This window comes from Podarcis pityusensis (assembly GCF_964106645.2).
Source record: "Podarcis pityusensis genome assembly, chromosome: 10".
Taxonomy (NCBI): Eukaryota; Metazoa; Chordata; class Lepidosauria; order Squamata; family Lacertidae; genus Podarcis; species Podarcis pityusensis.
The window spans coordinates 21109828-21135260 of NC_138035.1; the positions used below are offsets into that span (position 1 = coordinate 21109828).

The following is a 25433-nucleotide window of genomic DNA, read 5'->3' on the forward strand; positions in this document are numbered from 1 at the left end:
CCTATGGACTGTAAGAAGATCAAACCTCTCCATTCTTAAGGAAATCAGCCCTGAGTGCTCACTGGAAGGACAGATCCTGAAGCTGAGGCTCCAATACTTTGGCCACCTCATGAGAAGAGAAGACTCTCTGGAAAAGACCCTGATGTTGGGAAAGATTGAGGGCACAAGGAGAAGGGGACGACAGAGGACGAGATGGTTGGACAGTGTTCTCAAAGCTATAAACATGAGTCTGACCAAACTGTGGGAGGCAGTGGAAGACAGGAGAGCGTGGCGTGCTCTGGTCCATGGGGTCACGAAGAGTCGGACACGACTAAACAACAACAACAAATAATTCCTGCTTAGTAATAAATGTATTTATTGGGGTATATTATACTGAAAGCTGATGACATTTGTTTTTGTACCTGAGTACTATAAGTAATTCTGTGCTGTGTGGAGCCACCCACTACCAATATTATATATTGGTATTATATATTTATAATATTAAGTAATATATATTTATAATATTACCCCACTCACTACAAACTCACCTTACTTGTCCACCAGTTTTCACAAACCGTTGCTGTATTTGTAAAACTACTCCTGGAAGACATCGCTTATAACTCGGTGGATGATATCTTGGGAAGTGCCAGATTAAAAAATTAGTCAGAGTGAAGTTTTTACCTGTTTTAAATAAATTCTAGGATTCAATATTTACATGTTTGATTCTTGCCTTACAGTGTGAAGCTGTGCTGTTGCTTTTAAGTGTGAGTAATTATCTGCAGTGCAGAAAAGTCTAAAATCCACATGAATGTGAAATAATGGAATTCTGTGTCTAGATTCTGATATGGAATTTAGTAGGTAAATGCCTGTGAAATCTCATAGTGAATTATAGGTTATTTCTTGCCGCTGTCTCCTGACTCAAGCTCTCTCCCATCTTACCTGTTGCCTCTCCCTGACCTTGAGCAGGCTTCATGGCTGCAGTAGGTGCCCAGAGCAGCTTCAGAGGAGAGTCTCTGAATATCTGGTTGCTTCATATCTTGCAGTGCAAGCAAGCGCACATTTAAAAATAAATTCACTTTCAACTAAAAATTACCTAAGCAGCAGAAAGAAAATTAAATTCCACCAGAAATAGGAAAGTAGGATTAATATACCATATATCTCCTGTTGAGCAGATGCTTTATCACTTATTACCTCACCTTCCTGTTTAAACCTTATCAAAGATACTTAAGGGGATATCTTTGTTACCATTATCTTTGTGCGAGTAACCTTGTGGAAACTTGAGGTCTTTCTCCAAGCATTGCCCTAACGTAATTAATAGCTGAATTCTATGCATGTTGGCTTCGGAAGTTAGTTCTACTCTGTCTCAGTGGAGCTCAACTCCCACGCTAAGTGCGCATGCGACTGCATAATAGCTCTCCCACACGCTATTGCAAACTGCAGAGTAATATTTTGTCATTGTGCCCTGAATCATCATCTTGATTCCCTCTCTCTTCTATGCCCTATGAATAATTATAATGAATTTGAATGTCTGCTCACTCAACCTTTTTTTTTTTTAGTTGATCCTAATTTCTCTGCTGCGAGAATGTTTTTAATTTTTCCCCTAATAAGCCCACATAGGTACTTGCAGTTTACATCTCTTTGTAAAGTGAAAGTTGGCATTACTTGTTTAGGTATAGCTTGTAAAAGTTTCACTGCATATCAGATAGCTGGTAGTTACTACAAAACTTGCAAAGCTACTTCTGTTTTTCTGAAGATATCCTGATAGGCTTATGTAAAATGAATTCCTCGGGTAGAAGGTGGGGATTTTTTCCCTTCTAAATTATTGGCTTTAAAAAATATTTATTTCTCAGTGTATGATAGATACCTGTAAATGAACTGCTCTGGTGACTTGTAATTGTGTGTCGTTAGTGACTGCCAACAAGGAACTATTGAATGCAAATTCAAATTACCGTACTTTTCCATGTATAACACGCCCCCATGTATAAGACACCCCCTATTTTGGGGGACTAAAAATAAATGGGGGGAGATTGCCCAGTGTTCTTGAGCTTTTTTTTGCGGAGGATTGCACAGTTATTGAGCTGCAGTACTATACATGTATCCAGGAGTAAGTCCCATTGAACTTGTGTTGCTTCTGGGTAGACATAGACATAATTGTTCTCTAACTCTTGAAGATACTCATATTTCTCTCTTCTTCTTCTTCTTCTTCTTCTTCTTCTTCTTCTTCTTCTTCTTCTTGCTGTTTGAGTGAATAAAATTTGCTTGGATTAGAGAGAACCCCCTCTATCAATTATACTGGTAGTTTTATTTCCATGGGAAGGGAAGAAGTTTAGCATGAAATAAAAAATAAAGGATATGACTACCCTTCTGCCAGTGTGTTCTCACCCCCTACCCTTCTTTTCTTAAGATTCTGAAAGGCAAGAAAAAAAGGCCTATGTACCAAATCTAACTGTTGGGCGCAAATCTACATTCTTGATCTGAACAAGAACATAGAATCATAGAATTGTAGAGTTGGATGGAATAAACCAGGCGTTGGCAAGGTTTACCTCGCCTGGGCCGGTTCACTTCAGCAGAGATCCCTCCATGGGCCGCATCACGCATGCGCGATTTCAGGCATCTGCACAGACGCAATTTCCCCAGTTTATTGGGGGCTGAGCCAATAGTGACATTCCATATATATTGCTCTGCTAAATTATCACATTGGATTGAATTTGGATTCTGCTTTCTTGCCTATAAGCCTTAGAAGGAAACATTAAATTCCAATAGTGATTCAGCGTCTTTTGTTTTGTCCCTCAAATCACATGGAAACTGTCTAAAAGATAAATACAGTGGTACCTCGGGTTACAGACGCTTCAGGTTACAGACACCGCTAACCCAGAAATAGTACCTTGGGTTAAGAACTTTGCTTCAGGAGGAGAACAGAAATCGCGCGGCGGAAGCAGCAGCAGCGGGAGGCCCCATTAGCTAAAGTGGTACCTCAGGTTAAGAATAGTTTCAGGTTAAGAACGGACCTCCAGAACGAATTAAGTTCTTAACTCGAGGTACCACTGTAATCATGTTGGTCTCCTGCTGTTAAAACAGTAGGAGTCTAACATCTGATGAACTGAACTCTAGTCTACGAAAGCACATACCACAATATGTTTAGTCTTTAAGATGCCGCAAGACTGTCCTGTACAGTGTTGAATCAATTTTCTTCAGCAGCTGATCGTTTCTAAGAAAACAATTTACCCATGGACTCTTCAGCAACATTCCCAAAAGATGAATGCTGAGTTTATTTAACGAGTGTCCATTGATTTTCTTCCCTCATGGCTAAAATATGTAATTTGTGAGTAGGTGGTTTCATCTCAAATATACTTTGAACAATGTTACTAATATGAGGTTGCTAGGCAGCTTCCTGCTTTCTAACAAAAGTCTGGTTAAGTGCAGTAGCAAAGGGATTTGAAATAACTGATAAATTTGTTGCATATCTTTTGGATTGATCAGTACTTCTGTTGCTTCATGTTAGTGTGCTGTTAAATCTCAGCAAGTAGTGGCTTGTTGGGTCAGTGTGCTTCTTTTCTGCAGTGATTAACATATTTAAAGCCATTCCATGCTGCTGGCTGCTTATCTTAATAGGGTGCAGGGAGGATTTCTAATTAATGTCTTTTCTGGTTTGATTCAGTTCTGCCTTGTCTAGTGCATGTTCTCAGTGAGTTTTATTTGTCACAAATTATGTAGGACGGTGGCAATACTCAGTAATGTCATCCTATGGTTGTATCCATGTTATTGATCAAAAATTCTATCAGTATTATCAAGCAGTGTTTGTTGAGTGCTGTTAGCTAATGCAGCCTGTAGTCACAGAACTAACAATTTCCAATACATGTTGCAACAGCAGGAAAATGTTATATTTTGCTACTACCAAAAAAAAAAGAAAGAAAAGAAAACACCATAGTTTTCAGCAAAATGTGTTTTGTTTTTAAATTAAGAATTCCAAAGGTCTATTAACATTCAATTATTATCAGCAAAAAAACCCTGTTTTAATTCTCATTACTTGTTCTCGGTTATGGTTTTGTTAACTGCATAGAAACTGCTCTAGTGTTTAAGTGGTATGCAGATATATGCAAAACAAATGATTTAATTGCATGCCACTCTCACGATAGATAGATCATTAAGACTTCAAGTAGGATGGCTGCCACAGAAAATGGGTATTATTGTCACTTCTGTGCTGCTGCTGTTGTACCGGATAGTTTTATATGAAAGATGCAAAAACCAGTTTACCAGCATGGTAAATATCTTAATGTGTTGTGAAATCTCTTCAACATGCTTCATGGGAAGTGATTCCTAAATGATATGTCTATACCGTATAGCTTTCTTGAAAAAGTATAGGAAAGAAGAGAGAGCCTAGCCAGGAGGTTTAGAACTACTGAAGAAACGTGTTATTCTGCGTCTTACTGTGTTTTATTATTTACTGAAACAATGTAGGAATATGCTCCTCTTTAACTTGCACTAAATCTTTTCAACCAATAGAGGTCAGTGGAGGAAATCTGTAGGAGGGTCATTACTGACTGTTCTACATCTCCACTGCATGAAATGACTGTAGTCAAAAGCTTTCATTTCCTTCAATTTTCTAGTATCCAGTGTTAGAATTGGCTGTATCTAATTGGAGAAAGCAATACATAATAAAAATCGTCTTTGCCTGGTCTAACAACACCAAGAAAAATGGACACTATGATAGAAGTCTAGTGCTTGAGCTATGGGATAAGTATTCATGTTCTGCAAAGTAGTTGTTACCTATTGCTTGTTAGGTCTGCCTGCCTTTTCCAGTCCTTGAAAATAGCCTTTCATTTTGTGTGTGTGTGTGGGGGGGAACCCCTCCCTGAGCATCTTCCTGCCACACTGCTGACTGGCAATATGAAGGCTCTCATGGTGCCAGTCTACTACTGTTTGGGCATGGAAGAGGGAATGGCTGAATTTAATTAATATTTCACTATCCTGGTTGTAGCACACAGATCGTAAACTTTGTTTGCCCCTAAGATTAGGGACGCGGGTGGTGCTATGGTCTAAACCACAGAGCCTAGGGCTTGCCGATCAGAAGGTCGGCAGTTCGAATCCCCGCAACAGGGTAAGCTCCCGTTGCTTGGTCCCTGTTCTTGCCAACCTAGCAGTTCGAAAACACGTCAAAGTGCAAGTAGATAAATAGGTACCGCTCCGGCGGGAAGGTAAATGGCATTTCTGTGCGCTGCTCTGGTTCGCCAGAAGTGGCTTAGTCATGCTGGCCACATGACCCGGAAGCTGTACGCCAGCTCCCTCGGCCAATAAAGCGAGATGAGCGCCACAACCCCAGAGTCGTCCGCGACTGGACCTAACGGTCAGGGGTCCCTTTACCTTTAAGATTAGGTTTAGACAGTTCTATAAATAACACTTGAAGTTTCAAAGGAATATTTTTTTGATAGACAATACTGCTACTCATTTCTTTTAGCCTTAAAAGCCACAAAGGAAGTGAGACACTGCTAGGTCTTTAATTTTTAAACTTTTCATCCCCTGCACTAGATAGATGTGTTAGCATTTAAGATACGAACAGGAAGTTGGCTAAGGGGAAAGAACTGAGGTTAAACATGATACGACCAAATTAACACATTCTTTTCTGAGCAAATTTTCTGAGATGATGGCTTCTCTGGTGAGTTTAATCTATTCCAATGACTAGACTTTATCATTGCTTTCCAACTGTTAATCTTTTTCTTATTTTATATGCTTGGGTTCTGCAAATGTTCCTTGTTAGTAAAACTCTTGACAAAAATAGAAAAAGAAAAATGCAAGTTGTGTAGTGTATAACTCCAATGTGCTGCTAAGATTCTTGTACTGGACGCTGTGACAGTCTCTGAGTAGGAAATCTATATCTGGGTACTTCATTAACTCTCCAGTGTAAATGCATTACTTGAAAGTAAATTCCATGTAGTTTGCTGAATTGATTTCTTTTGTAATATATTTTCTTAGTAGTCTATATAGACCACATTATACATAGGAATCTGATACACAGAAATATATCCTTCAAGTGTAGCATAATACGTTTCTTCTGCTAAAGTATTCATGTTGTATAACCTATGCAGTGGATTCCTGACCAGTGTTCTTGTGACAAAATAAATAATGGTGCCATGTTTCAAAAGCAACTCTTTTCTTCCACAAAGGTCATCTCTGTGACTCCTTTCATAATTTACAAAGGTAAAATCTACACAGGAGCATTCAGCAGTAAGCTTTGACCGCTGGGAATTTCCTGTGGAAAATGCATTGGGGTGCAGCAGCAGATACAGTGGTGCCCTGCAAGACGAATGCCTCGCAAGACGGAAAACCCGCTAGACGAAAGGGTTTTCCGTTTTTGAGTTGCTTCGCAGGACGAATTTCCCTATGGGCTTGCTTCGCAAGACGAAAATGTCTTGCGAGTCTTGAGATTTTTTTCCGCTCCCCCCCTTTATCTAAGCCGCTAAGCCTTTAATAGCCTTTTAGCAGCTAATCCGCTAAGCCAATAAGCCTTTAATAGCCGCTAAACCGCTAATAGCGCTAATCCGCTAAGCCGCTAATAGGGTTGCTTCGCAAGACGAAAAAACCGCTAGACGAAGACACTCGCGGAACGGATTAATTTCGTCTTGCGAGGCACCACTGTATCTTACTATGTGCAACTAAAGGGTAAATTCTGTTAAGGCCAACTAACCAAGAAGGGGACAACTGGAGGTGTAAGTTAGCAACCAGGCAGAGTGGTGGGATGTTTGCTGAAGTAGCCCTGTACTCTGATTGGCTGTATAGCCCTGAGGGCTTTTTTCTTCTGTATGTTTGGTTGAATGTCTTCCTGCTATGTACTAAGCCTGAAGTAAGAGAGAGAGAACCTACCTGTTTGTTTCTCCTCAAATTATATGCTGGCTTTGTTAAGCTAAATTTAACACATAAAGCAGACCAAATAATTTACTTTCCAGTGTACTATACATTATTTCCTTTGAAATATTGCTCAGTATTGTTAAGCATGTATGTGACTGCCTTGCTCTGGAATGAGTTCACAGGGCGAAGAGAACCAACGTGGTACCTTCCAGAAGTGTTGGGAACTACAACTGCCACAGCCAGTTAAACCATTGTTCAGGGATGATGATACTACAGCAGCAGCAGCTGGAGGGCACTGTGTTAGCTACTTCTGAAAGAACAAAAAATCCTTCCAGCTTTGTAGCAAAGTAAACAGTCACAAGCGCTTACAAATCCCCCGCTTCCCTTATCTAAAGGAGGAATATGAAGAAGGAAGTGCTGGTTTTTGCTTGAAAAGCAGCCATATGGAGGTAGCTGTGTTCATTCATGTGCAGCACTAACCACAAAGATCCAGTGACTCTTCATGCCACCTGAGGAACATGTGGCTGTGTGTGAGATTTCGTGGTGGCAGGTTGTTGCACACAAAAGCTGAAATGTGGAGCAGCCACCATATGGTTGCATTTGAAGTGTCCACTGTACAGATGTTTGTCTGTGGATTTTTGCTTATTCTTTATTTCAGGAAGCAAAATTATCTCTCGGGCAAGTTGATTGGTATGCTTGCGGTGCAGAGTTCAGTTGCAGACAAGAAATTAAAAAGGGATAAACTGGGCAGATATTTGTGATACTTCCCCTGCCCTTTAAAGCAAAACAAAGAAAAGCTGTGTTTACTATAGTACCCTGTTTGTTGACATGTTTCAGTACCAGCTGTCCAGTAGCATAGCTCAGCTGAAGATTTACTGGCGACCTTATTACTGCAGTAAATAATCTTGCTTTCCAACAGAACTGGAAATTATCTGAGACACACTGAAGGTCTTTTGGGCATGCAGCTAGGCTTTTTCCCACTCTTGGTGTTTCAGGCATCCAAATAATCAGAATAAAATCCTGCTTTGAAGGAGGACTCCACTAGACTTATTTTTGTCATCAAATTCTTTGTACATTACATTCATGAATTAACATCGCAAATGAATTTGGCTCCACACAGGAGCATCTGAAGAATGTGTGACGGAGGCAAGTAATCTTCAGGCCATGTTTGCTAGATTGAGACAATTTTGTAGTAAGGTTTGCAGTTTATTTGTCAAACCCAAACATATGTATGGGCATTCCTTAGTTAAAGCTGACCAAAACCAAATCAGTCACCCCTAAAAACCTTAGTGAAGAGATGCTTGCAGATGGTGCAGAAAATCATACAATGATGGAATTCCATAGCCAGGTGCCACTACAGAGAAGACCCTACCCTGCCTCAATGAGTTATATTTTGTGGCAATACCTTCAAAATGGCTTCTCCTGCAGCTCTAGCGACCCAGGAAGCCTGCTTATAGGGAGAAGTGACCTTTAGAAAGATAGGTCCTACATCATTTAGGGCTTTATAGGTATTAGTTAGCATACCTTGAATGTGTTTCTGATGGTGGCCAGGGCTGCTCTTTGGTACAGAAAATGTACCGAGTGAACTAAAACTCATTTAGTCGGAACCCCTAGTTTCCTCATCTTCGCAAGGTCGATATTTTTGTTGGCTGCACTGATCTTACTCAAAGTCCTGGAAGCTCTCCAAACCCAGTGTTTGCACTTCTCTTTCGTTCTTGCAATCTTCACAGGTGTGCACAGCTTTTAGTGCGATTCCCTCCCCTTTTCTAAAAGAAGCCCCATGTTTTAAGAAGTGGCTTTGATGTGCGCTCTTGTATTTCATTGTCTGAGTGCTGTGCCTCTTTACATCCTCTTTTCCTCTTCCCCTCCCCCTCCATTGTTCCTCCTCACATCGATTTTTCCCCTGCTTGCCCAGTTGGGAAACACCTGCCCTGCCAGAGCAATGTACTGAAACGTGTTTACTTTTTATTTTTTATAGTTTCAATCCAGAAAGTTGGCTGCTTCCCTCTTTCCCCTCCCCTTCCCCTTCCCCTTTCTCCCACGCCCCTTGCCGCAGCAGCAGTTACTTGTCCTTTGACCCTGGTGCCTGCCTGTACCCTTTGGCTACTTCTTTTGTTTCTGCCCCAGCCATATGGAATCACAGAATAGTAGAGTTGGAAGGGACCATGAGGGCCATCTAGTCCAACCCCCTGCAATGCAGGAAGACGTTGCATTCCCTGAAAGCAGTTGTAGTCCCCAACCTGATGGTAGGCTCCTATTTCCTCTTGGGTGCTAAGAAAGCTCCCCCATCTGACTTGATTTCTTATTTGCATAAGAAATAAAATTTCATGAAACAAAGGATTTTCAAAGAAACATTACATTAATATACCACCTTTCTACCAAAGAGCTAAGAAGGCATACATGGTTCTTTCTTGCCACATTTTATCCTCACAAGAACCTTGTGAGATGGGTTAGGCTGAGAGACAGTGAATGACCCAGTGAACTTCCTGATGGAGTGGGTCTGGGACCCCAGTCTACCAGGTCTTAGTCCAGCACTCTAACCACTACACCACACAGGCTCCCAAGAAAGGCAGGCGAACGTTTCTTAGGAAATGAGTGCCAGCCTGGGAACCACAACTGGAGGCAGCCACAACATGCCCATTTTTCACTTGCATTTTTAGCAACATTTAGGTAGGAGCTATACTGATGGCAAAACAGCCAGGGGTGATGAGGGGTAAAAGTGAAAGTATGCACAAGTCACTGTGCAGGGGGTGGGTGAGGATATAGGAAAAAAGAAACCAAGTAGAGAAAGATAATGGTGGGTGATCTCCCATAAATCCCCAAATCTCATCAGTGGAGACACAAGCAAAGCCCACCCCCTCTGTTTCCCTTAAAGGTAAAGGTTAAGGGACCCCTGACCATTAGGTCCAGTCATGACCGACCCTGGGGTTGTGGCGCTCATCTCGCTTTATTGGGCGAGGGAGCCAGCGTACAGCTTCCGGGTCATGTGGCCAGCATGACTAAGCTGCTTCTGGCGAACCAGAGCAGCGCATGGAAACACCGTTTACCTTCCCGCTGGAGCAGTACCTATTTATCTACTTGCACTTTGATGTGCTTTCGAACTGCTAGGATGGCACTGTTTCCCTTAGAGGTGGCACAAAAGAGGAGGGTTACATATCAGGAGGCAAAGCGGATTTTGAAAAAGGGAAGTGGAGTGAACCTCAGGAAATTATTAGTTAAGGTGCCACTTTACAAAGTGATATTTACTGGCAGCGTAGGAATTGGAAACACTGTCTGCCCACTGTAGATCATTTGGTTTTCAACCAGTGTGCTGTGGCACCCTGGGGTCCCTTGAATGATGGTCAGGGGTGCTACAGGCAACACCAGACTCTGTCCCTCTTTCCTTCCCTCTCTCCATCTGATGCCCTCTTGTATCTCAGCCTTCCAAAGGCTTCTGCTGCTGTTTGTTGCAGCAGCCCTGGCTACAAGCTCCCCAGGCGAATGGTGCCTCTGGGGCTGGCCAGGGGAGAGGAGAGGAGGCTGATGGAACACTCTACAAGAGAGGGTGTTCGAAAAGAGGTGAAGGGGCTGCCGGCTCTGCAGACAAGGGGTGACATAACTGGGCTTGTGAGGCTTTGAGCACGTTTCCCCACAGGGGAGCCGCAGAAAGAATGTAGTTGGTCAAGGGAGCCATGGACTCTTAAAGGTTGAAAACCTCTGCAGTAGATGATATATAAGAGAAACATTTGCTTTTCCTACCATACCTGGTGTAGGAAAAACAACCATTGCATAGCACAGAGGGCCATCTAGAGGCACTCTTGGTGTCTCTGAACAGAAGAGGTGCTGCTGGTTGTTTCACTGGGTTTATACGTACTTGTGCATTTTAGTGTTTAAAACTGAATTGCCAGAGCAATTTGTCTTAAGAAGAAATGTGTGTAAACACATTTGAATTGTAAAAAGAAATGCTACTGGCATGTCAGCACACGGGGCTTTTCTCCCCACCGCCCTCCTTTTTTCCCTTTATGCTAAAACCAGTGACATTCAGTGATCCACAAACTGAAGCTTGTAAATTTTAAAATATGGGCTGTAATAGAGACTTTTACTCCAGGTAAAAGGTAAAGACGTTTACTCCAGTCACCTGTTGAGAATGAAAACGGCTAGTGGGTGAGTCTCATGTACTGCTGGACTAGGGTTGCACGACTTTTACATTCACATTGAATTTGAAATGCTATTGACTCTTTTAAGATTAGAAAGGAATGGGAGAACCCAGCACACACAGCTTAAGTAGCAAGTCCTTTTTTTATTAAAAAAACCCAAAACCATAATGGGCACTTCCTCTTCCTTGCACTTTCAGAACCCTGTTTCTAGAATTGAATCTTTCCACACTGAATCACTCCAGGTTCTGTAAAAGGGATGTGCTCTGTCCAATGCTGCCTCTATGTTATACAAACTTAACAGTAGGAAGGAAACCATTGACAGAAATGTGGTCTGCTTCACTTTGGCCATGGAATGGATTCTTGACTCATTTTGCAATCTCTGAGCCACTAACTTGGGCCAAAATCACACATGCGTTTTAAAAGCACTTTATCGTTGGGTTCCCTTGCTTCAATCAGGCAAGCTTACTGTCATTCATAAATCAAGCTTTCTCCGTACATCTCCCCACCTTTGGCTAACTGCAGCTTTAGGCACCTGTTCTTGTTCTTCTTTTAAGGAAAATAGTTAGCAGTTCCAATTATGTAATTTGGCCCTTACTCACCATGAGCTGTAGAAGCAGAGGGTAGGTGGTGTGTGAAAAGAGGAAGGGGGAGCAGAGCATGTAAGGGGAAGAGAGTGCAGGCAGTTGAAGAAGAAGATGAGCAAACCATCCCTATTAGAAGTGAGTTCTGGATTTTGCAACACTGATGTTGCATTTAAAAGACAAGGATGGGGGGGAGGGGTGTACTCTCAAAAATGGTATTGAAAAATGTAATGAACTTTAACAACATTTTTATTTATTGAATTTATATACAGTAAACATTTCAATGCATTTTGGTGGAAAAGAATTATGCATACTGGATTATTCTGGTAAGGTAGCATCTCTCAAGCACACTAAAGATTGGCTCTAATGTTGATCCTTCTAGTGTTCTAGCTAAAGTCAGAACTAAACAAGATGGGAGCAGGTACACTTTGTCACTCATGTATCCCCGTATAAAGTGTTGGTAGAGGGATTCAATTCTATCCAGGAGCCCTTGGGAACAAGCCACCTGGGAAAATGAACCTTGGCCCACCTCATAAGCCATCTCAGAAGAGGTATTCAGTCCTCTCTCTCTCTCTCTCTCTCTCTCTCTCTCTCTCTCTCTCTCTCTCTCTGTGTGTGTGTGTGAGAGAGAGAGAGAGAGAGAGAGAAAAGAAATGCATCTTCTGTGTTGTATTCAGTGTGCATCTTTCTAAAACAATTTCCAGTGTGATCTCCCCAAACTGGAATGGGACCTTGGGGGGTGTGGGTGAGAGAGAGAATTGTAGCCCTTTGGCTTTTCTACAGCCCCCATCTGGATCAGGGCCCCACACCAGTTATTTGCATGGGTGGCGAGAAAGTTCCCCTGCAGAAACATATCTGGGGGTATTTCTATTAGATCAGGGTCCTCCTCTGTGATGGATGTGTATGTGTATTTAAGCGAACTGACTAGAGTAAAAGTCATTGGGGAGAAGTATGCATGTATGAACTTAATTTTAGTTGCATTTATTTATTTAATTTGTATGCCGCCCTTCATCCGTTGGCCTCAGGGCAGTTCACAACGTAAAAATACAATATAAAAACACAAAATTCATGATTAAAACAAGAGGTGAGGAAAAACCACAAACCAATAACCCCTCCTCCGCTCTGCTGATTTTAATCAGCCAAAGGCCTGGTTGAAGAGGGATGTTTTCACTTGGTATCTGAAGGTGTGGAATGAAGATGCCAGCTGAATCTCCCTGTGGAGAGCATTCCACAAATGAGGAGCCACTGCAGAAAAGGCCTGTTCTCGTGTTGTCATCCTCTGGACCTCTTGTGTTAGAGACACATGAAGAAGGATCTCAGAGGATGATCTCAAGGTCTGGGTAGATTGTAATTCTTTTACTGATGTTTTGTTAATTACATTATATGATTTGTGCTGTACTCGTGATGCTCTTATGTTATTTGTTGTTTGTAAGCAGCTTTGGCATTCATGGAAAGTGGCACAGAAAGACAATACAGTGGTACCTCGGGTTACATACGCTTCAGCTTACATATGCTTCAGGTTACAGACTCCGCTAACCCAGAAATAGTACCTCGGGTTCAGAACTTTGCTTCAGGATGAGAACAGAAATTGCGCTCCGGCGGCGCGGCGGCAGCAGGAGGCCCCATTAGCTAAAGTGGTGCTTCAGGTTAAGAACAGTTTCAGGTTAAGAATGGACCTCCGGAACAAATTACCGTATTTTTCGCTCTATAACACGCACCAGACCATAACACGCACATAGTTTTTAGAGGAGGAAAACAAGAAAAAAAATATTCTAAACGAAATAGTGGATATATGATTTTTGTGGTTCATGCTGTGGCCACAGACATGTGACCTGACAGTGAGTTTGGAGTAGCCCAATGCAAAAATCCTGAGGATCCATGTGGATCCATGCTTTGTAACCACGGAGGAGGGAAGGAAGGGGAACCATGGATCCTCTGCTCATGACTGCAGCAGATCCCCCCCCCCGCCGCCACCTGCAGGCATTCGCTCCATAACACGCACAGACATTTCCCCTTACTTTCTAGGAGGAAAAAAGTGAGTGTTATGGTGCAAAAAATACGGTAAGTACTTAACCTGAGGTACCACTGTAAATCAATGTACAGCAACTCATCAAGGGTTTTGAAGCTTCCTGCTTTTGCTATCTGCCCAGCTCTGCAAGAGTGTCAAATATCTATTGCCAACGTATGATATGAGTCTCTTGGGCTGTGTGTGGCTTGCTGGATCACAAGTTCTGCAGACTTGACTTATGCGGCACTTCCTCCAGAATCTCTTTGCGAGGCAAGCGTTCCTGAAATCATTCTTGGATTCCCACATGAGGGTGGTTTAGTGTAATACAGTGCAAGAAAGAAACGTGTCATGGGAAGAACAGACTGATTTCACTGCAGAGTTGCAAGTTTAAGCACATGTTGTATTTTGTCCTCTTGTCACTGAATTGCAAAGAATGCATTGCTGAAGTGGATTGTAATTATTTTATGCTAAATTTTAAGTGGAACAACAGTTCAAATACAAAGGAAGTTCTTTCAGTTGCCATGGATACAACATATCGCCTTTATGAGCTGTCATTTTTGTCTGGTCTCCAATAATCACTATTTCTTAATCTTTGCAAATTCACACATGCTAAAATCTCATTTAAGTTCTAAATTTATATGGTGGAATGTGAGTCTTCGATCTCTAAAACATGGATGTAAAAAGCTTCTGGGGGACTTTCCCCATTATCCTGCATTTGATACCTTCCTGTTTTAAAACGAAACCTATTCCACAGGTTAGAAGAAGCACAAGTTAGGTGCAAAAGGATGCCAGCACGGCTGAATAGCAAAGTCATGGATTTTTAAATGCCAGAAGATCGCTTCTGAAAGAGCAATAAATTCTATTCCAAAATAACAGTATAAAACAGTGAAGGAAATTGAAGAGTAATTTGGTTAAAAAAATATATATTTACAAACTACAAATATTTCTAGAAGCATATCAGCTAAGAGGCAGTAGGATCTTAACCATAGATGACAATGTCAAAATGATAGTGAAGAAATTTCAGAGAAGGTAAATGAATTCTTCACATCATTATTGTGCTCCTTGGAGGAAAGATGGGATAATAAATCACATAAATAAAAATAATGTTTCACTGCCAGAGGTGTTACAGTACATCTGAGCCACTGTTTTTTGGTTAATGAGTCTCAAGAAGTATATTATAAGGAGTATAGTATGGTATTCAGTTGGGAGTTCCTAATGAATTCAAATGAGACATTATTGATCTGGAAGACTTTTAAACTGATCAAAGCATTGAAGAAAAACTAAATAGCTGGGGTGTTTTCGCTTAGAAAAAAAATGTAATAGGGGGGAAAGCAGCACAAGACCTTGGATTTCTTTTTCATTTTAATAATGAGGAGGGAATCAATAGAAGAACTGTGTTAAGAGTACCAACCATAAAAGTAGCTTTAATGGGGAAAGCTAGTATTTTGATAGTCTAATGAAGCTTCTGCTTCAGAGAGTGGGAGTAGAAGTAATTATTTTATGATAAGATAACGCTCCCTGGTTATAGGAAGTATATGAAACAGTTCTAATGTTAGCAAATGCCATGCATTCAGCAGTCGAGAAACCTTTGTTCTCAGTAATGTCAACGTGCAGAATGTTTGATTAGCTTGTCTGCATTTCAGCCCATGTGGCAGGCGCAAGATAATGTCAAGTTCTGACTTTTAAATTCCAAAGTACTTCTAAATCAGTTTACATGGCTTAGGGTGCTTTAGTTAAAAATATATGCTTTCTCCTGCCTATGTTAGCAAAAGCCATAAGGCTGTCAAAAACCCGGCAAGTCATAGTACTTGACTCGATGGATACCAAGTGGTACAAGCCCTGTCTTACTGGAAGATCATACCTTGGGAACTATCCTCTATCATAGCTAGGTAAGGAGGGATATAAAAAAGCTACTCCTTGAACATTAGGGATAATGATTTATGGAAAAAACAGAAAGCAAGTCTTGGAATTCTGGGTTGCCCAGAGTTGTCTGGCGAATACCTAAGTGGAAGATGATCTGGGAAAAGCTATTTGAAGACAGTGCAGAATTCAAATGTCAGCAATCACATCGCTCATAGGAAGGAGATAGTGATGCAACTGAAAACGTCAGAAATTGGAAAGGGCACGTGGCTGAAATCTTAGTAAAAGTCAATATTGCTTAAAAAGCATTTGTGTAGGCAAACCTACCCAGACATGTAAAGGTTGCTTGTGTTTTATTTCACTTTTAATAATCCTTTGGTTGTTCTTAAAAACCTGCTTCTCTTTTTTTATTGATAATTTTAATGTGTTGTTTTCTATTTTTGTAAACTGCTGCTGAAGATTTTCTTACAATCAAGCAGTGTGTAAGTTTTGTTGAATAAAGTAAATAAAATAAACAACTTTGCAGGACTGTCCTAATTCTGTAAGTATATTTTATGTGAGTACAAGTAGTGCTGTAACCAATCATCAACAATGTTGGTCTTCAGGTAATTGTTGTAAGACAGTGTATAGTTCTTTGAAAAGTTATGCCGGGACCTCATGTTACTAACAATGCAGGGATGCCACTAAAAATTGCATCCCAACATCAAGGCTGTGTACACACCCTTCTGTAGGATTGTAGTTTTTCTCAGTCCAGAATAATTCATGCTCATCTTCAACATGCTGCTTTCAGTCAAGATTGATTCTAGATCCTGCCATCCACAAGGCTGAGTGTGGTTAACTGATATACATCTGAAAACCCTCCCCTTAATTAGGTTATTCAGGCCTTTTCTTCCCTGCTTGTGCCCCAAGTGAAAGGAGGAGGAAGTGTTGACTGCAATCTTGGTACCTCCCCACCCAATTGCTGGGACACTCTACATCAGTTTCCATCTGTGTCTAGCAGGATAATGCTCAATCAATCAATCAGTCAATGCAATGATCTTTTATTTTTGGAATGAAACCAGTTTATAAATAAGCACTTTTCAAGGGCAATAGTGTGTGAGCATGTGTAGACTACTATATATACAGAAAACAAGTACCCACCCTCCATTGATTCTAGTGTAAAATGTTGTGTGTATGCACCTAAGTTGTCTCTCCGCAGATAGGAAAGCTTACCCTTCATTGTGCTTTTCCCCACCCACAGTCCCCATAACTGTCTGCTGCTGGTGGGGAGGGAAGGAAACCCGTAGTATGGGATAAGTGGTTTTATACATGAGGGTGAAAATAATTGGGGTGCCCTTTTCTGGAGCATCCCCTTGTTGCCTGTAATATGGAGCACCACCTTGAGAAATGATACCTAATTTTCGTTAAATCATTGTGATGCAGTGGTTAGTGTTAGACAAGGATTGAAGGGTAACACAGATTCAAATCTCCACACAGCCATGAAGCTGTGACCTTGGGCCAGTCACTAACTCGAAGCCTAGCAGGATTCTTATGATGACAAAGTCTTTGTGTATTCAGGCATGGCCAAACTTGGCCCTCCAGATGTTTTTTGGGACTACAACTCCCATAATCCCTAGCTAACAGGACCAGTGGTCAGGGATGATGGGAATTGTAGTCCCAAAAACATATGGAAGGCCAGGTTTGTCCATGCCTGTATGTAGAAGAACCATGTATTTAGAAACTGGTTTCATTCCTCAAGCTCTTTGGATCAAAGGTGGGATATCAATGTAATAAATAATTCCAACATTTTTTGGTAGGATCTTACACCTTTATGTGGCTGTAAGCAGCAGCTGCAAGAGAACATCTTCCCCGCCCCAGTAGAACATAATAAAAGAAGAAGAATCATAATTAACCCACAATTTGAAACATCTCTCTTTGTGTGTGGGATGTATTCTCTCTTTGATGTTGCTGCATAGCACTTCTGTTTTTCTGATCAAAAGAATGTTTATTCCTCCAGCTGAAGTAGCAGAACAGCCTTAAGTAAAATGGGATGCAGTAAGTAAACACAAATTTCACCTGTGAAATAGGGCAGGGGGAGTGGGGATAAAGCAGCCAAGAGTTTAACCTAACACTGTTTTTTGATTTCCCTGGAAGAGTGAAGCATGTGCTTAAACCTAGTGAAATCAATAGAACCCAGAAGTGCTTAGATTTGTGCCTAATACATTAACAGTTTGTTTTAAAACTTTGAAAAACTCTTTGAAAATTGATTTTTAGCATTTTTCTCTGCAAACGGCTGTTGCTCTATTTTAAATCATTATTGCGTGTTTCCTGGCACACATCACAGGGGGGAACTGTGATGAAATTCAGTACTTCCTTTTTTGAAATATTCTGAGCTTCCCAGTACATTAAGCTCCTTGAAGGAAACGTTTACAACTAAGAAGTGTAGTTGACACCTTGCTTGATGTATATGTTCATGGGGATCTGTAAGTAAATCTACTTGCCAGTTACTGCTTCAGATATTTGTCTGATCTTCCTAGTCTTGTTGGAGTAGGTGTTTAATATGTGTTCTTTGCTTAGTTACTTCTAAACTGAAGTTTTGAAGCCTAACTACTGAGGGGTCTACTAATGTGCTTTATACTCCCTGATGAAAAGTGTCTGGGGTCTAAATGCTTTAGTGCTTGGAGTTTTCTACAGTGGTATCTCGGTTTACATACGCTTCAGGTTACATACGCTTCAGGTTACAGACTCCGCTAACCCAGAAATATTACCTCAGGTTAAGAACTTTGCTTCAGGATGAGAACAGAAATCAGGCTCCGGCGGCGCGGCAGCAGCAGGAGGCCCCATTAGCTAAAGTGGTGCTTCAGGTTAAGAACAGTTTCAGGTTAAGAACGGACCTCCGGAACGAATTAAGTACTTAACCTGAGGTACCACTGTATTACAATAATTTTGATACTTGGCCTTGGTGAACTTCTTTTGTCTTTGTATATGTGAGTTTATTATTACAGCTCATCCAAACTATTCAGTCTGTTTTTTCATGTGACCCTTCCCTTCAGAAGTCCTTTGGAGACCCCAATATAGCACAGATTTCCCAGCAGTTTTAAGTAGCCAGTTTTCTCCGATGTTCCAAACCATTCATGTTGACTCTTCCTCCCAAGTCCGCAGATTAGTTTGGGAGAAGAAAATGCTTGCTGAGAGACATGCTTCTGTCAAAAGACTGGTCATGTGCAGTCTGGAGATGATTAAAAAAACAAAAGAAAAAACCAGTGCTTTATGTTTTGCTATTACTCACAAAACATTCTCTTATACTATGAATAAGGAAGCTCAGTCCTGCAGATCGACCAACTGTGGCGTATATAGTGGCTCATGCAGTTGCAGCTAGAATCCAATCCTTTTCATTTCTCGATTGCAAAGAGATTTCTGGTAGTGGTACTCATGTTGGATCAGGATGTATTTGAGATGGCTGGCTTTGGTGAGGCAAAAATGCCCACAAGAGGCTATACAGAGATAACCAAAGGTATTGTCCTATCAGTCAAGTGTCAAAAGGGTTCTTGTTCCCGAGATGAGCTTTTCTCCATGTGCAAAGCACTCCGCTGACAATGTCATTGATAACCTTGACCCATTTTAAATGACTGAGTAGTTCAGTGTTTTAAAGTTTCAAGCTATGTTATTCTCTCATTTCGCTTCCTAGTCTACAAATATCTAGTTTGTTATCTTGTTCCTCCTTCGTTATGATTAGCTGGCGAAGACTTATTTGTTGATGGAATGCTTCTCTTTTATCTGCTTTCCTTTCCTCTTTATCTCCTTTTCTTTCCCCCTTTCTCCTATCCTGTGCATGATAGCACCAGGCCATAGATGAGCTAGATATGGGAAATTAATGACCAGATCCCAAGTTCTGGCATAGTAGTAAGAAATTTCTGCAGAAAGCTAATTGGTCAAAATCTAAAAAATGCTGTCAGTTTTGAAAAGAAATATCTTGTTGAGGTCTGTTATGTGTCTTGGTGCACTTTTAGTTTTGTTAAGCTGTGGGCTTTTGTTTTTTTTTTAATATAGGAACTTTTTTTGTTCCTCTTTTCATAAGAGAATTGATGACAGTTGAGGTAGGAGGAAGAGACTTCAACATATGCCAAAGTTTCTGGCTTGAAACTCAGAAGCAAAAGTCATTTTAATTGTTGACTAACATTACTGTTAATTAGAGGAAAACCTGTTAACCATGCAGACTGACTCATTATTTAGGTACCAGATATTGAGGATAGTGCTGTTTTCCTTCGCTCTTCTGCTTGATTCTCCTGGACTGACGCTAAGGCACACAGCTGTGGTCACAGATGGATTAGATGCTGTGATTTCATGATCAAATGCCAAGACCTGGCATGTTAGTGAGCTGAGCTGCTGCCTTGACCTAGGACCTGCCTCAGGCCACTAGATTTGAGCTTAAACTGCTTATAAAATGGAGCCTCATGCCAGCTTCTCAGAAAATTAATATGCGAGGCCTAATTTCTCAGGAGTATTTGGAGAAAGATATGCAGTAACCTAGGAGAGGAATTCTGATTCTTCACAGCGGATGGCAAGGTTTAATTCCATTAAATTCCAGCTACAGAAGAGAGAGTAGGAGTGATGCAGCATGAATTGCTGACAAAATATCGTGTACTCTGAAATGTCACTTATTATGGATAATTGTTAGGCATGCTGCAAGCACTGCAATTGGATATCAGACACTCAGATATGTTCAGCAGCTTCCTTCTCTCATATTGTAATAACTTTGCAACAGAGCTTATCATATTCCATGCACACTCAGCACAATAGGTTCATAATTGCTGACCTCTGGACACTACCATTCCATAAATATTTAATAGCAATGTACTTGGTATAGGCCTTAGAATTTAGAGCTCCCTTATAGAAAGGGGGTGAAGTATCTCCAGTATCTTAATAGCCTGATAGTGTGGAATATCATAAGATGGAGGTGCAAGATGATATGAAACCTCCAAGAGGCAATCAAAACAGCTAGTGAGAGTCTTAAGGGTGGAGAGATGGAGAGGAGCACATGAACTGGAGAACAGTTGTTCCATACAGTTAAGAGGTTAAGAAATGCTATAAATTCACCAAAATGCGATGTCGGGAAGCTAGGTAGCAGCATCTGAACCTGATAAAGTCATCAAAAAAGAAGAAGAAGAAGAAGAAGAAGAAGAAAGAAGAAAAAAGAACAGGCCATCAAAATCTCAGTAGAAGAAGCCCCAGACTTGAAACTCAGTAACGCCCATCATATTATATTTTTAGGCACCAGACAAAAAGATTTCTCTTCTCCCATGCCTTTGGCTGATGAAGCAATCTATAGTCTTTTAAACTGTGAGTGGGGTGGGTGGATTATTTTATTTGTTACTATGCTGTATATTTTTGTGTTTTTGTATTGTAAACTACCTCGTGATTCTTGGATGAAGGGCGTTATAGAAATGTAGCTTATTATTGTTATTACTGAGCAGTATGAGCCCTCCTGGTAACCTACTTGTTTGGTAAGACTCTGCCTCTGTTGATCCTTACCAAAAGCATAACAAATGTTTTTTAGGGGCTCTGTTTTGTATCTTTTAATATTTGTTCACTCTGTGTAGACTTACAGGACAAGGACAATCAGGAGTTACTCCTAGATCAGAGGTGGATCACCAGCCCAGTGAAAGGGAGGGAGGAGGTGGAGAGATGCACGGGCAGGAGAGGAAGAGATGTATGGTGTGTGGAGGAGAAACAGGTGGGGAACTCTGTATATGTGGTCTGTTTTGTATGTGCAATCTGTGAGAAGGTGGGAGAGTGTGACTGAGAGAGAACAGGTGAGAAAGCAATGTGAGTGTGTAAAAGATTGAGTGTGGTACATACCTAGAAAAACTGGGACATCCCGTTCTTTCCTGCGAGACAATGGCAGCCATTTTGGGCACCTTGCTCTTACGTGATTTGGGGCCAAGATCTAACCCCTCAAAAAGTGTTTTCTTCAGGTCTGTGATCTCATGCAGCATGTCAAAACATGCTTTTTCGGGTCCATGATCTCGTGCAGGCCCCTAGTATGCTGCTTCTGCTCTTGCTGCTTTCTGTCATGAGCCCATGCATGTCAAGACAGACCTCAGAGGTTTCCTATTAGCTAGAGGCCTCAAGGAGCAAAACTGTATTCTCTAAAATCTCCATGTTGTTAATTCTTGAAGAACATGAGGTCCCTTCCTTGCTGGTGTGTGACTCTTCATCCACACCACCTATGCTATGAAGAATGAACATTTCCTTCTCAGCAGGTGGTTAACTTGCATGGAAATTAATTCCGCAGATATTAAAACCTTGTTTTTAAAAGGATACCTCTAATTAAAGTTGAAGACAACTGTGGGTAGCTGTAGCTGTCAAAAGGGTAGCTGTAGCTGTCAAAAGTAGCTTGGCTTCAGTACACAGGTGTCAGATTGAGATGTATTTCATGCAAAAGTCTATAAATATTTCCTTTGCTATCCATTCCTAGTAGGGGCCTATCAATGCTGTTTGTTTGAGGATTTGTATAACTTGCATCTAGAACCGTAATAAACATAGTGCTTGTTCAAGATAAATATACGTGAGTCCTATTAACTTCCTGGAACAGAGATCTCTTGCTTCCTATGGCAAATATATTCTTCAGCAGGAAAGGAGCAGTGCTTGAAAGCGGTGTTTTCTGATCAGTCTGACAAGCTTGGTGTCTTAATGGGGCTTATTAATAACAGAAGGCTCTTAGTGGCCAATTAATTCAGTGTTGCTGGAGTACTCTGCAGTTCACTAGTTAGTATTAAGTAGCTTAGGTCTAGAAAGGGTTTGTAGCTTTTCCTTTCATCTGGGGAGAATTAAAGGAGTAAGGGCCTTTTCAGTATTTTAAGATCGACACTATAAACCATTAGAATTCGTTCCATTTTTGTTTGTTTGTTAAAAACAACTTACAATAACAGAAGCAAGGTGGGTCCTAAAAATGTGCATTTCAGTTGTTAAAAGCCAGAGTCAAGTATCTTCAGCTTTCATCAAAAGCTGTATAATGAAGGTGCCTGGTGCATCTGTGCATCTCTGTGGAGAGGAAGTTCCACAACTTAGGGGCTGCCACAGTGAATGCCCTCTCCCAGGCTGAGTCTCTAATATTTCTTTCCTGGGCAAAGTGGTTGACAGGGCAGTGGCCAGCCAGCTGCAGGTTTGCCTGGAGAAAGCATTCTAGATCCATTCCAGTCTGGTTTCAGACCTGGTTTTGACATTGAAACAGCCTTGGTTTCCCTGATTGATGACCTCTGTTGGGAGAGAGACAGGGAGCCTGTTGGTTCTCCTTGACCTCTCATCAGTTTTTGACACAATGGACCATGCACCAATTACCTTAAGGAGTGCCTTCCCTAGTATGAACCATCTCAGAAGCTATGATCAGCAGCTGAGGCCTTGTAAGTGGTGCCACCACCAGGGTTTGCTTGGTTGGCACTGACTCATGGTAGGGCCTTTTCAATGATGGTTCCCTGGTTATGGAATGCCCTCCTAGTGAGGTGTGCTGTGTCCATCATTATTCACTTTTAGGAGGAATTTGAAAACAATCAGGGGGAAGCAAAGCAATGCAGGCTTTCTGCTATCTCCACTTTTCGTGAGTGTGGGTACTGTCTGAGCTCCCTTTCTTATGCTGTGCTTTGCTGTATAGGAGATATGACAAGGCCCAGCCCATGTGGAGGGATCCATGTTGCAACTCATGGCAATCATTGGCAACCATTGCTGCAAATAAGGAGTAGTGCAAATTTGCCCGGATAGCTTCCACTAGGGAAGGGGCTGCAGCCAGCTGGCCTGTGCGCCAGTTCTAGGTTGTGTAGACTTGTTCTTGATTGCCCATCAGCAGAGGCGTTCTTTCCCATAGGGCTTAGTGGCTTGTTGCGCCAGGGCACCGGCCTCTCAGGGGCGCCCCAGTGAGTGGGGGAGCTGCACGGCTTTGCTGGCGGCCTCCCCAGCTGCGCCCCGCCAACCATCTTTCCTTCCTACCCTCCTCGGGCCGCCCCCCTCTGCGGGCAGGTGAATTGGTGCTGCTGCTTGTTCTGCTCCCACAAGCGCTCTGTGGCGGCAGCGTGGGCTGCATCAGATGAGGAGCCACTCCTCGACTCTGAGGTGCTGGCCGAGGATGGGCCGCTGCCTTCTCTCCCTTGGCCGCGGGAACCCCCTCAGCCGCCGCCCACCTAGCTACTGTCATCTGAGGGAGCGGCTCCCGAGGGGTCTGTTAAGTTGTGGGTGAACATATCAGACGACACAGCGATTCTTCAAACAGCTATTGTTTATTCACAGGCCAGAACAGAACTGAACTGAAGGGTTCAGTCAGCCTGCTTATATAGAGCTCCAGTACAACGTAACTGTAACAATTTTCTAAAACTATACAATTACTGAACGTCACTTTCGATCCCTAATTTGCATAACTATCTACAGTATCCCCCTGCTGGCCCAGGGTGAGAACTTCAGTACATAACAGAGTCTCCTCTGCATCACTGGTGCCCGCCGCCCCACCACCACCACAGGGCACAGGTGGTGGTGTGGCAACCGCCTCATGCTCCTTGGGCTGCTGGGCAGCAGCGAGAGCGCCGGCAGCAGGTTGTCGTTGTCAGGCAGTGGAGAAGGGGTAGGTGCCCTGAAACCTCGCAAGTGAGGTGGTCCGCAAGTTGGACCCTGAGTTCTAAATTCTGGGAAAGGGAGGGGGCGCCGGAGGGATCTTTGCACCATGGTGCCAGAAGTGCTTAAGATGGCCCTGCCCATCACTTGATGTATTTGCCAGCCACAGCAGTATTGTGTCTATGAAACAGAAGGAGCAAGAGGCTATATTTATGCACAGTCAAAAAGGAATGTATGGTCAACCTGCTCTTTTTGATATGTAGCAGCAACCATTATTAGCATCTCTGGATGTGTTACCATCAGAAAGCTTCATTTTTTCCTCTTCAGGCAAGATTGTAAAAATAACGTTTTCCCATCTGCTATCCCTCAAGGTAATGACATTGGGGATTTTGCTAAGCATGCTTCAGTGAACTATTATGCTGCATTATTATAAGATATACTTGTGGTATAAGAGAACGTTAGGTGAGATGAGTTGCTGCAGGCATAGCACTGATCCACAGCAGCTTTTCAGAACATTCCCTCTTGCCCAAAGTCTAAATATATGCAACAGAGAGAACTTTTGGCTGCTCAGTCAGCTCTAGGCTTGGTGGATACTGAGGCAGATGAATCCAGCAGAAGCACTCAGGCCAAATTCAAGGACTTGCAATATCATTGCTTAATAAATTCATATATTAGAATATCGCAGCATTCCTTGGTAAGGCCACTTGAAAATACAGAAAACAACAGCATGCAACAAAGGCTGCCAAGTATTATAAACCACTTTTTCTAGCAAATCAATATGGAAGCAATCTTTGTTGTACATCTTTTCATTAACACACTTGAGAAGTCAGTGTTTTGTTTATTCCTATATTTGTTGCTACAGGACACTAATAGATATTTTAACGCTACATTAGGAACCTGGTTTTTTTGTTTTCCTGTGGTGATCAATTATAGCCTTTTTTGCTTTTGCTTATGAAGTATAAATTGCATGCACTGCAATAACATTAATTAATTGAAAAGTAAGGTTGAATGAGCACACTTCCACACCATCTGGAAACCTCTAACCTAAATAATAAATCCTGGAGTAAGATAGTAAATACATGTAAGCAGTTGGAAGCTCACTTTTAGATAGGCTTTGGTTTGTACTTTGCATTATTTTAATTCTAATCTGATTTTAATTGGACTTCTGTATATGCTTGCCCTTTGTTGTTAACTGCCTCAAGCCCTTGCGGTGGGGTAGGCAAGCAATTTAAAATAAATGAAATGATTGCTCTGTTGGAACACGAAGCCTGCCCGGGGTGAACATATCATCAAGGTTAAACCCGGTTTTGTTTATGCTGCAGTGTTGTTTGACATGGCAAAGCACCTGCTAGCCTTGCCCAATATGTGCTAAACGCTGTATGGTCCCATCGTTGGGGATTTGCAAAGCTGAAGCACAAAGAGTGATTGTTACCAAATAAGCTGTAGTCA

At 41.8% G+C, this 25433-nt stretch overlaps 1 protein-coding gene across 4 annotated transcripts in view; it reads left to right on the plus strand.

The window, feature by feature from the left end:
- The window catches only part of FGD4 (FYVE, RhoGEF and PH domain containing 4), a 106272-nt gene that overhangs the window by 13164 nt on the left and 67675 nt on the right, over nt 1-25433 (plus strand). Inside the window, exon 1 of one of the 4 annotated variants that reach the window (XM_081024005.1) lies at nt 17787-17869. The exons of the other annotated variants lie outside the window; for them this stretch is intronic. Within the exon in view, the coding sequence (XP_080880131.1) occupies nt 17848-17869 (22 nt within the window). The 5' untranslated portion in view covers nt 17787-17847. Of the gene's footprint in view, nt 1-17786; nt 17870-25433 lie in introns of those variants that run through there. 4 annotated transcript variants of the gene reach the window in all.